The 12666-nt window shown below is 50.9% G+C and overlaps 1 protein-coding gene across 4 annotated transcripts in view; it reads right to left on the minus strand.

Annotated features, from left to right (window-relative positions):
* The window catches only part of SSH2 (slingshot protein phosphatase 2), a 101141-nt gene that overhangs the window by 58011 nt on the left and 30464 nt on the right, over positions 1-12666 (minus strand). For 2 of the 4 annotated variants that reach the window (XM_063146553.1, XM_063146551.1), the window contains exon 1: positions 3249-3492. In XM_063146553.1, the coding sequence (XP_063002623.1) occupies positions 3249-3409 (161 nt within the window). In that variant the 5' untranslated portion in view covers positions 3410-3492. Of the gene's footprint in view, positions 1-3248; positions 3494-10613; positions 10658-12666 lie in introns of those variants that run through there. The other 2 variants (XM_063146554.1, XM_063146550.1) reach the window with 2 other exon arrangements.

A 12666-nucleotide genomic window follows, 5' to 3' on the forward strand; every position in this document is an offset into this window, starting at 1 on the left:
AGGGAAAGTTGAAAAGGGAAGATTCTCTCCCAAACTCAAATCTGTTTTTCTCAGTATGGGGTCAACAAGAAAGGACAGTGACTGAGCGTAAAACACTTGAAACAACCGCAGAATGCAGCATTCCCAATCTAGACTGCAACACCCAGCATTCTCAGCTGGCACAGCAAATGGCCATGCTGTCTGGGGATTATGGGAGTTGCAGTTCACTCCATCTGGAGGGCACCAAATTAGGGTGGGTGGGTGTCTGCCACATTGCTTCCCTGTTTCGCCCCCTTCTTCTATGTCAAATTCTATACTGTAATCTCCTTGGGGCAGAGAACTGTCCTTTTGTACGTTGTAAAACGCCAGACACACAGTGGCATTTGATATTCAATTTATTTATAAATTGTTTGTGTGCATGTGTGTATATTACACTACTCAACAGAAATGGAAATATTTTGAAATTGATCAACAAGATATAATAGTGATCTTGTCATCAAGGGACCCCTAAAACGAGAGTCCGGGGATCTCCTCGAGAATGCTGATGAAAACACGAGAGATTTAGGTTAAGCCCCCTTCTCCCAGTCCTGGCATCTGAAGGAAAACACCTGCTAAAAGAACCCCCCACCGCCTGTCCTGCGTGCCTGAAATACGCCTTCAAACCATGCCCAGGCAAAAAGGAAGGTCCGTGGCTCACTAGGTAACTACTACTGCCAAACTCCAGCAAAGCCACATGGCAGCCACCCCATACCCCAGACTTTGTTGGGGCAGATGGAAGGTATAGGGGCTGCGGGGGAATAATGTTGGGATGGAAAGAGGCAGGGCTATTAAAAAGCCGCTGCACTGAGGCTGACGACAGCGCGTCTGTTTGTGGAAAAGACAGGCTCTGCAAGGCCCCAGAACTGTAAGAGCTGGTTTGCTGACTCTGAGCTATTAGGAGTTATTCCTGTACAGTCTTCTCTGACATTTGATAGCTGCAGCAAGCCAGCCAGCCCCCCTTCCCCTCCCCACCCCTAAGCTGCAGAGGTTTAAGAGTGTGACCAGGAGGAGGAAGCAGAAGGCCCAGGAGGCAGCTACAGGCAAAAGTGCTACAGGCAGGCACTTCTGATTCTGTGGAAGGGCGTGCACGGCAGAATTTGACCATGGTTACAGGAAAAACACTGTGGCTTTTATCAGCCCAAACTTAAGAACCAAAAAGAGGTGTTAAGGGAACAGCAGAAGTCTGACAGGCACGGTTCAAGTCTATGTGTTGTCCAAATACCTATCTATCCATCCATCAAGTTTATATAATTGGCAGATGCCCTCAGGGTGGTTTACAATCAGTAAAGGGGGGGGGGGGGAAGAACCTCCCCAAAATAATGCAGTAGCAAAAAATATGATGTTGAAAATATCAAAATACTTAAGAAGTCTTCAAAATATTAAAGTGCCAGCAAGAAAGTTAATAATCAGAGCAACAGAGGGAAGATTCTGGGTGCAACGCTATGCATGCTGGGACAGGAGTAAGTCCTGCAACTCTCAGCAGCGCCGGCTGGGGGATGCTGGGAATTGGAGGACTTATTTCTAAGTTTGTATTCTAAAGGACTGCTGGAAAATGAAGGTCTTAACCCAGCATCTAAATATGCACAGTGAAGGCAGTAGGCGGATCTCTCTGGGGAGGGAAGGGATAAGGGGGCACCCGTAGCCCCCAACCCACCCTGTCGCACCATTGTAGCTGGCGGTACCCAGAGGCGAGTCTCCGAAGATGCACATGTGATTTGCAAGCATGGCTGAGAATTATTATATTTACCCGTTTATAATCCTCCAAGAGCTGCTATAGGACCTTCCCAACAAAACCCACCTCTCCCACAATGTTATGTTCACACCGACACCGTGAGTTAGGCGAGGCTGAGAGGCAGCAACCGGCCCAAGGTCACGCCAGGAACTCCGCGACCAGCGTGGGATCTGAACCTGAGTCACGAGAGTAAAGTCTGGTTGACTCAACGGGGCTGAACTCAGAGTCAACACAGCCGGGAATGGAGTGGAAACGCAGGACGCAAACTATCCACCAATCCAGCCCAGGACTGTATGGCTAGCGGGTTCTCTCTGTCATTTCCCATCCCCTGATCACCTTTAACCAGAGAAGCCAGAGATCTGCTGTGAGCCAACCCACTGAGAAAGGCTCTGAGAAGTCAGTAGCAACCTGCCCTCTAGAATAGATCCTTTATTTTGGGAAGACGCAATCCCCCCCCCCACCAGCATTTTTTTAAAAAAGGATATATATCAGCTCCTGCTAAGGGTACAATCCCATACATGGTTTGAGTGGAGTGAGAGTAATCTCCACTAAAATCCAGGGCATGGTACCATCAACACAACCCTCAAAGCGCGATTTACTGATGGGGGTGGGTGGGTTTGCGGCCAGTGAAGGAAGGTGAAGGTTTCCTTCTGAGCAAGTGTGTTTCAGGTCACCTGGAAGCAGCTGTCCGGCCCCGACCAAGCACCCTCTGTGGCTGTTTAGGAATGATGGGACTCGAAATCCAACACATTCGGAGGGGTCGGGGAGGATGCTGCTTTTAGGATGTTTTCATTTGAAATAAACCGAAGCGCGATTCGAAGTGGACAGTTTGCGCAAAAGTTTGTTTTGCAAAGGAAAATCCCTCCCGACGCAGCCCTGCCAAATCTTCCCTTGTTTTCCAAGGTTTCAGGCCGGGGAGACCTTCCAAAATCCATCCCCTCCACCCACCCCGGTCTCGCCTCTCGGGAAGTTTCAACACACACGAGTGCCCACTCTTCAATCCCTTTCTCCCCCACAAAAAACGACCTCCGTTTGGAAATTGGGAATAGACGGAAGGGGGAGAGAAACCATCAGAAACAAGGAAGCGGCGTGATCCTCTCCTGCTTTGGCTCTCAACCCGAGATGACTTCAGCAAACTGGCACAAACTGGGGGAAGAAAAGGACAAGGGGGAAAGAGAGAAAGGGGGCGGAATCAACCGGTTTCCCCTGTGCCGTTCCGGAAGCCACCGCTGGGGCTGGAGGGAGAAGTAGGGGGGATTATTTGGGGGGCCGAGAGCAGCAGCCCCAGGAGGAGAGAAGGAACAAGCCATTGGAGGATCCGCTTGGACATAAACATATATATTGGCTTTTTCCCTTGGAGGAGGCGCAGTCGACCTTCCTAAGCTAGACTACAAGGCCCATCATCCCACCTACAAGGGATAATGGGCCTTGTAACCCCACCCACCCTCGGAGGAAGCCAGCTTGGAGGAAGGCGCGTTTGCCCTGAGCCGGTACTCACAGCTGGTTGATGGCGTTCTGCGAGATGACGGCGTCTTCGGAGAAGTAGGGGATCATGGTGGGGGGGCGGCGGCGGCGGCAAAAGGGGCAGGCCGGGGCGGAAGCGGGGCGCCCGCCGCCACCTCCGCCTCGCTGTCTCCGCCGGAGCCCGCGCAGGGTCATCGGGGGCTACCCGGGGCCGGCCGGGGAGCGTGGCGCATGGCGGACGCCCAAGGAGGGAGCGGGAGCGGAGCTGCTGCCCGAGCTCGCCGCTGCCTGCCGCTGCCGCTGCCGCTGCCTCCGACGGCAGGCCGGCTTCTGGCGTCCCCGGCGCGCCCTCCTCACCTCCCTCGCCGGGCGCGCCGCGCAGTGCGCAACAGCGAGGCTGCCCAACCAGTCTCCGGCCCGGCCCCCGGGGGTGGTCCCTTGGCCGGCCACGAGGAGGAAGGGGAGCCGCCTCCGCCGGGGCGGGGACCGGCCGCGGCCTGCCCAGCCCCGGGTCCCGGCTGGAGCGCGCTTCCCGGGCTCAGGGAGGCCCAAGCCGGGCGCGCCTCCCCAGCTTTGATTTCTCTCTCCCCCCAATTAAAAGCGCGATCCTAGGCAAGCTTGGACCGCCAAAGTCCTACAAGCTGGGGGATGCTGGGAATTGTAGTGCTTTGGCGGGCTAAGCCTGCCTAGGATTGCGCCTTCAAAGCCTCCGCGCGCAATTACGCGCCAGCCGGCTTTCCCTCTCTTACGGCTTTCCCCCAACCGGGTGCCCTCCGGCTGTTTGGAACTCCGCTCCCATCAGCACGGCCAAGGAAGCCGGGGGAGCCGAATATAGTCCACAACATTAGCAGCTTCGGGAGGGGGCTGGTGGCTACCAGCCCAAACAGCAACATAGAACCTCCATGGATAGAAGCCGTCTACCTCTCGCTACGAGATACCGAAAGGGGGCCCACGGCGGCAGGCAGGCAGGCAGGGCGCTCTATTGCCGGATGGGGGTAGCTTCACAGAGGCGTTTGGTTGGCTTTTCTGAGGTAAGGGCACGGAAGTCGGGCGATGCCTCTCTTACTCCTCCCCGTCTCGCTTTTTGAACTTGGAGAAGAGCAGCTCTGCCTCACATCTGGGGGCAAAGGGAGGCGGCGGCTCAAACGTCAAAGGCCTTTTGTTTTCTTTTTTTTAAAAAAGGAATCATAATAATAAATCAAAACGCAGGTTTTAGTATGGCCCGGGGCAAAAAGGAAGGGCTGCAAAGAGCTCACGTTGCACGGAAGCCTCATCACAAAGCATTAGCTGCCTCGCACCTGATGGGCCCGTGCCTGCAAAGCTGGTGCTGCAAAAGATGGGCTGGTTTTCGAAGGCGGCCCCGTGGGGGTGGTTAGCCGACTGGACTGAGAACCACGTAAAAGCCGGTGCAAATAATAATAAAGCCCCTTCCTAGTCCTGACCTTTCTTACTAGAAGCTTTCAAAGTTACGCAGTTGTCAGAGTTGGACCCACAGTGCCCGGCCTGTCCCGAGTGAAGCCACACCTGGGCACAGTTCTGAGGGACGGGCCTATCCACCCCCACTTTCATGAGGGGGCAGGATCGCCCCACAGCAGAGGGGGCAGGCCTCTAATTCTGCCCCTTGGCCTACTCATCTCCCAACCAACTGCAAAGCTATGTGCTGATTAGGCAAGTCTGCCAGCTAGTGACTGAAGAAGGTATTACAGGCTTTCAACCCACACAGGGACACTTTAATTAATTAAAATTAATTAATGCAAAAAAACCAAAAATAGCTCCAAGGTGTGCACACCTTAGTATACATGCTGAGTTTCAGGTGTTTAGCTTTCCCGGTCTTGGTGCTATACTATTGATGGATAGACAGACAGACACACAGTACCATTTATTATTAGAAATGAGTAACCGTATTTGTATGGAGCTTTAAACTATGCAACCTATACCAGCCTACCCCAACCTGGTGTCTGCTGGAAGTTTTAGACATCAGCTCCCATCAGCCGCAGCCAGTATAGCCAATGGTCAGGAATGCTGGGAGTTGTAGTCCAAAATAGCTGGAGGGGAAGGCTGCCTTTAAGCCAAGCTCTTCCTAGCTGAGAATGTCTTTCTTGTTGAACGAACGGTTTTGAAAGGCGATGTCTTCTTCCCTGCACACCAAAAAAAACCACTGGTATTTTTAAAAAAGGGGAGGGGAAGAGACGTTTCTCAGTTGGCAGCTCCAGGTTTTGCAGGAGGACTTGGGGCTCAGCCCCAAAATTAGTTCTTAGTTTCAGGGTTAAGGCCCTAGAGCTGAGGAATAAGTAACAAGAGAACCTCTGAACATATCCAGAGTGTCCTTCCCTTACCACTCAGAAAGGCACCTGAGTTTAGGGAGGGAAAGTACAGCCAAAGAAGACAGAAGCGGCATCTCTGACTTTCGATACTTGAATGGTGTACACCAGTGTGGTGTAGCGGCTAAAGTGTTGGACTGGGAGTCAGGAGATCTGGGTTTGAGTCTCCACTCAGCCATGGAAACCCATTGGGTGACTTTGGGCGGTCACAGATCCTCAGCCCAGCCTACTTTGCAGGGTTGTTGTTGTGAGGATAAAATGGAGAGGAGGAGGATTATGTACTCTGCCTTGGGTTCCTTGGAGGATATAAATGTAATGATAATGATGATGATGATGATGATGGTATCTTTCATTAATGCAATGTGTCCTTTTGCTCCCCCACCTTCTCTCTACCGAAAGAGATGGCAAAAGTTCATAGGAAGCAGGAGGGAGGAGCCGGCAGGCAAATTCTTGCTTCAGCTAAAACTTGCCACACAAGGTCCCTTGGTTATGCAAATCTGCTGGACAGGCACACAACACAATCCACCCGGAGCCATGAATTACTCCACACATTTTAAAAAGAGACAAAAGTTCACTGTCACCCACTACCCTTTTAGCAACCCCCTGCTGGCCTCCAAATAACAAAAATATGGGCTCTCTTGCTGCCATCCTTCAAGGAGAACGTAGCTTTTGTCTTGTCAGCCTGATTCGTGTTGGGAATTTGAGCAGGAGATCTTTTGATTTAACATTAGCGCACAAAGAGTTTCGTATTGAACTCATCTCACCTACACATTTTGGAAAGCCCTGAAAGCGCCAGTCCCCAATGCGGTGCCCTCCAGATGTGTTGGGATGACACATCTGGAAGGCATTAGGTTGGGGAAGGCTGATACAAACTCCAACACATACACAAACCCCAGATGTCAAATATATCACCATGGGTGGGGTGGGGGTGTAGAATGGCAGCAGCTGCTTATGTAAAACAGTTCTTCTGTCAATGAAGCTGTTTTGGGGAATGATCTCCCTCAAGGGCACAACCCCAACATGTGTGGCAGTGTCCTTTCCCGTCCCATGAGTCACACAGCATCTAAATAAACCCAGTTATTCCTGGGAGACGCCTCTCACTACAAGGCAGTGTAAAACAGTAACAAGAACAGCCGCAACAAAAAAGGCTTTTTAAAAATCATTTTGCCATTTGATCTGAAATGAATAAGAAGGCCGTTCAATCTAAAATGGCATCCCTGCTCTTCTTGGGAATGGGAGACGTGTGGCTCTCCAGGTGTTGGTGGGACTGCAACTCCCATCAGCCCCAGCTGGCCCCCTCCCTGGGTGAGTCGTTGGCAGATGGAAACCTGCTTTAAATGAAATTGAATTAAAGAGAAAGTGGATTTGCCAGGCAGAAGTTCATCTGTGCAGCCCAAAGAAGCTACAGGGCTCCCTGACAGTAAGGACAGAATGGATTGAAGTTAATCTAATGCTGTGCAATGTGTTAATCTAATGCTGTTTTAAAAAACAACCCCCAGCAACCAGATTGAAACCACGACGGAGCCGCACACGCCTCACCGTAATAACCGAATCAAAACTAGCACGCCACGCCTTCGTGCTCATGAATGTCCCAGCCTCAGGTGATGGTGGGGTGAAGCCTTGCTGCACTCTTAGATTCTAAGGCAGCTTTCCTCAATTTGACGCCTGCCAAATGTGTTGGACTGCAATGCCCATCACTCCCGGCTGGGAATGATGGGTGTTGCAGTCCAACACATCTGGCAGGCGTCAAATTAAGAATACCAGAAGTGCCCTGCTGCGGGATCAGACCAAGGTTCCATCCAGTCCAGCACTCTTCACACAGTGGCCAACCAGCCGTCAGCCAGGGACCCACAAGCAGGACACGGTGCAACAGCACCCTCCCACCCATGTTCCCCAGCAATTGGCGCACACAGGCTTACTGCCTCGGATACTGGAGGTCGCACACAGCCTTCAGGGCTAGTAGCCATGGATCATTCTCCTCCAGGAATTTATCCAACCCCTTTTTGAAGCCATCCAAATGGGTGGCCGTCACCACATCTTGTGGGAGTAAACTGAGCAGGGCTGTTCTAGGAGATTCTGATCTTTTTGTGAACCGCCCAGAGAGGTCTGGCTATTGAGCGGTATAGAAATGTAATAAATAAATAAATAAATAAATTTGACAAATGGTCCCAGCCAGTATGATGCAGCTTCCTATGTTCCCAGTGCCGTTTCTCTAGCCGGAATGCCCCAGAGCACATGCAGAGTGCCTGCCTTTTCCTCGGTCCTGGTGTAACCCAAAACAAGCCATGAACGGGAGGCGAACGTTTCTGGATGAGCAGGACCTAATGCAGCAGGGAGAAAGAGTTTCTCGTGGGGGAGAACAGATCAGAGATTTTGGGGGGCAGGTGGGGAGGAGCCCCTTTCTACATGAAGAAAGATGGGTTTCTGACTCAGCAGCATTGGAGGGGGCGGGCCTGGTGTCGCTTCCTGGAGACCAGGAGGAGCAGGGTCCAAGCGGATTAGAAACTCGAACAGATGTCCTGCGCCGATAAGAGAAACAGATGGGAATGCAAAGCAGTAGAGATAAGGGAGCTACTGAGAGGCAGAGGCCTCCAACTCCAGGAAGTGAAAAGGTCTCCCTGCTCCCGGCTATAAACCTGGAGCATTCACCAGTCGTAATGGAAAGAGGTGGTGGTGGGGAGATCTCTCAAAACCCCAGTCACCTAGGTCAAATACTTTGGGGGTGTTGCAGTAAGACAGAATTCATGTGTCCGCCTGTGATAAGTGCACATTCGCTAAATGCTTAGAATGGAAAGAGTCACCCGTGGCTTTTTATATACACTTTGGAAGAGAAGGGGAGGAAGTCCTAGGGAGTTTTCCCCCGTGAAATGGAAACCTCAAAATGACCCATCTCCATTCTACACTGGGGCTCATTAAAAATATATATATGATACATAGAGATGGAAGTTGGAGTCAGGAAAATGACCCCCAGGGATGCTCCCTTTCAGTCCCCTCCTGCTTTTGGGATCCTTAGGAGTTTCTGGGGCCCCATTATCAAATGTCATTTGGATACAGATTTTTCCAAGGTGAAAGACGCAGATGTTTTGACACCTGAAAAAGGATGATGACCTACAAGACTCATACCAAGAGCAATGGATTAAAAAAAAAACCCAATAGACATACACAAATGTCACTACACTGAAGGAACTTCTACCAGCATATTTTCGCTCCTCCCATCCGAATTTTGATTCCTAAAAGACAAGTTCCTCCATACACCTGCCTTTTTCCCAATACTGGGACTCAAGTTGGCTTTACAAATTAAAACACATACAGTTAAAACAACTAGAGATATACAGAAATTAAAACAAGCTACAATATTAAAACATTTAAAAACATTTGAAATATGAATATATATTTTTAAAAAATCCAACATATAAACAACAGATCAGCATCAGTCCAGACTAGCCCCCAAAGGCCAGCCAGAACAAAGAAAGTTCTAGCTGGCCTCCAGAAGCACACCAGGGAGGGGGCCAGTCTGGCTTCCGTTGGCCTTCGGCTTCCCAGGTAGCTCAGAGGTCTAGCCCTTGCGTCCCGTAATCAGAGGTCTACGCCCTTGTGTGTGTCCCCTAATCCAGAGTGACCGTGAATCACTCTGGGCGCTATCAGGGGGAAAACTAACAACTAACCTGTGTAAATCCGCAGTAGGATTAAGATACGGGCGTAAAGCCCCTGTTACAAGAAACCGCGCGAGTTTTGGAAGGTCAGGAGGGAGGGGGGCTTGCGCCTGTTGGGTTCACGCCTGGCGTCAGAGGTTCCAGGGGCGGGGCGGTTGGGAAGTTGCTGAGACCCTCCAGCTGAGACCCAGCCCTGGCTTTTTGGCTCACTCAGGGCAGCATGAGGCCTTCCTGGGTGCTCTAAGGGCCAAGCTACCCGTTCCGTGCAATACGCCACATGCAGCTGACCCTCTCTCTCTCTTTCTTATTCTAAAGTGAGCCTGCAAGGTCCCAATCCAGATTGCCTCCGGGGAGGGGAGGTCGGCGCCTTCGCATTCCCTCCTTTCCCTACAGTGGTTCTACCACCCTACTCCTGAAAGGAAAGCAGATTGTTTTTAAAATTATGCACAAAAGCCCCTTCTCTGGGTGGCGGGAGAGAAGAATGACTAGAGACAACCAGAGTTTCCCACCAGTGGAAGAAGAAATAGAGATTTCATTCATATTTACAGAACAAACTCTCAAATCTGCAAAACAAAAATGGTGGTGGGGGGGGAGAGAACCTCCTCTCTCAGCAGTTCTTTGCTTGGGTTTTAGATCTTTCCAATCCCCCCACCCAGTGCAAGAGGAAGTCTCAGGACAGAGGTCGGCGCATCAGCAGCAACAGTCGTTTCCCATGGCCAGAAAATATTTTAAATATGCTGAAATTCTTATCTCGCCCGCGCACACGCACACCCGCATCACGCCCAACCCTGCGCAAAATAATCTTGCACTGGGGGGATGGAAGCATATTTCTTCGCCCTGCCCACCCTCCGCAAGTCTACGCAGTGGCGAAGAGATACCCTGGTGCACAATATAATTGAGAGCCAGTGTGGCATAGTGGCTAAGGTGTCAGACTGGGAGTCGGGAGTTCCGGGTTCTAGTCCCTTATCAGCCATGGAAACCCACTGGGTGACTTTGGGCCAGTCACAGACTCTCAGCCCAACCCACCTCACAGGGTTGTTGTTATGAGGATAAAACAGAGAGGAGGAGGATTATGTACGCCATCTTGGGTTCCTTAAGAAAAAAGGCAGGACATAAATGCAATAATAAATAAATAAAAATAAATACTGGAGTAATAGGATGGGCTAAAAATGGGCACCTGCCAGTTACATTCTGGAGAGCCCTTGTGGTGCGGTGGTTGGAGTGATGGCCCAGGGCTCAGGGGATCCGGGTTCTAGTCCCCACTCAGCCACGGAAACTCACTGGGTGACCTCGGGTCGGTCACGGACTCTCAGCCTCACCTACCAGCCCCATACACATCCACACAACCCGTTCTCTGCACATGCCAGAGGACAGCAGCCACCAAGGGCAGCCAGAAACGTACAGACGCAGGCGTGCAACACTTACCTCCTGGGCTGGAACCGGCAGTCATCTTCCCCACTGTCTGCCTCCTGCGTACAAAAGAAAAATAAGGGGGGGAGAGAGAGAGGATATTAAGGTTCTGCTTATTCTTATTGCTAGAGCTCCACCAGCGTGTCCAGCACTTAACAGAGTACGAGAGGACGGTCCCCTGCCCCGAGGAGAGTACAGCCTAAAAAGCGGCACAGGGGACACAGCAGGCTAAAGGGAAGGAATAGGAATCAGGGATAAACAGAGAAAATGAAGTGGTTTTGGTTACAGACTCAGGTATAGGAGGACGTGGGAACTACTGCTATTATGGGAACGGATGCTTCACGCTGGAACTAGCGCAGGGCATCTTGGACTCAGGCAGAAAATCTCGGGACAGCCTTCCCCAAGCCGGTGCCTTCCAGATGTGGTGAACCACAACTTCCATCATCCCCAGGCGGAGTGTGTGAAATCCTGAACAGGAGCGTCCTACACTGCAGGGCTGTGTGCTGTGCGCTGTGCGCTGTGTTGTAGCTGTCTGCTGTACACTGTGCTGTGCAGTCCCGCGTTTTGTGTCCTGTGCTGAGAATACACACACACACACACACACCGGTACACACTGTCAAATTTTAAGACTGCGAGGGAGCAATCCTGCGCATGTTTAGGCAGTGGGGAAAAGTCCAACAACTCCCAGCATTCCCCAGCCATTCTGTTGGGGGGGTTGTAGGAATTTCTTTTGTTTAAACATGCACAGGGATCTAGCAGCTTCTCCTGATGAAACATACATAGGAGTGTAGGAACTTTTCCTGATGAAACATGCTTAGGATTGTGCCCTAAGCCATCCTTCTCCAACCGGGCTACCTGTGTTAGCCTACAACTCCCATCATTCAAATTGGCCAGGCTGGCTGGAGGCTGATGGGCCCTATAGTCCTACATATCTGGAAGGCCCCAGATTGGGCAGGGATGATCTAAGTAACGCTTTCCCCTCCTGCCCCAAGATGATAAACAGCTGAGAATTTACCACCTCCCTTTATTTATTTATTTATTTATTTATTACATTTGTATACTACCCAATAGCCAAAGCTCTCTGGGCGGTTCACAAAAGTTAAAACCATAATAAAACAACCAACAGGTTAAAAGCACAAATACAAAATACAGTATAAAAAGCACAACCAGGATAAAACCACGCAACAAAATTGATATAAGATTAAAATACAGAGTTAGAACAGTAAAATTTAAATTTAAGTTAAAATTAAGTGTTAAAATACTGAGAGAATAAAAAGGTCTTCAGCTGGTGATGAAAGCAGTACAGTGTAGGCGCCAGACGGACCTCTCTGGGGAGCTCATTCCACAGCCGGGGTGCCACAGCGGAGAAAGCCCTCCTTCTAGTAGCCACCTGCCTCACTTCCTTTGGCAGGGGCTCACGGAGAAGGGCTCCTGTAGATGATCTTAAGGTCTGGGCAGGTACATATGGGAGGAGGCGTTCCTTTAACAGCGTCCCCTAATTCTCATGACCAAGTTTTCCTCTTGCCGCCTGGCAGTGCAGGTCCCGGTGAGAGCATTCTGTGCCAGGCTGGAAGCCGTTTGCACTTTCTGGGCAGTTTGCCTCTTGCTTCAGAACTCCTGCAGTGGCTCAAAATGTCCGCCCTGCCATCCAGTACCACATCTCCCTTCCAACACGCAGCCGGGTTCACCCACCCCACCCCCCAGCCCCGTTTCACTCTTTAAAAAAAAAAATCCTGGAGAAGTTCTCCGTAGGTTGGCTTACAAAGAACCAGATTCAATCCCCTGGATGGCAAAAGGGAACATTTCTTTGCTACTTCCAAAACATTTTAATGCCACCTTCTGGACACCTCTGAAAACGCGTAAGGAAAACTCGGAAGGGGTCATTCCAACTGGGCAACGCCGCAAGAGAGAGGCATACGCATCGGTGAGCAAGCAATAAAAACAAGCAGAAACCAAGTGCAGCAAAACCTGACATGCTGAAGTACCCACAGGGCAAACTTAGCGAGAGAGAAACGCCTGGCGGGGGACAGGGACGGGGAGTTCCGTTTGCACAGCCAAGTGCGGAGAG

Source organism: Elgaria multicarinata, chromosome 22 (genome assembly GCF_023053635.1).
Source record: "Elgaria multicarinata webbii isolate HBS135686 ecotype San Diego chromosome 22, rElgMul1.1.pri, whole genome shotgun sequence".
NCBI classification, from domain to species: Eukaryota; Metazoa; Chordata; class Lepidosauria; order Squamata; family Anguidae; genus Elgaria; species Elgaria multicarinata.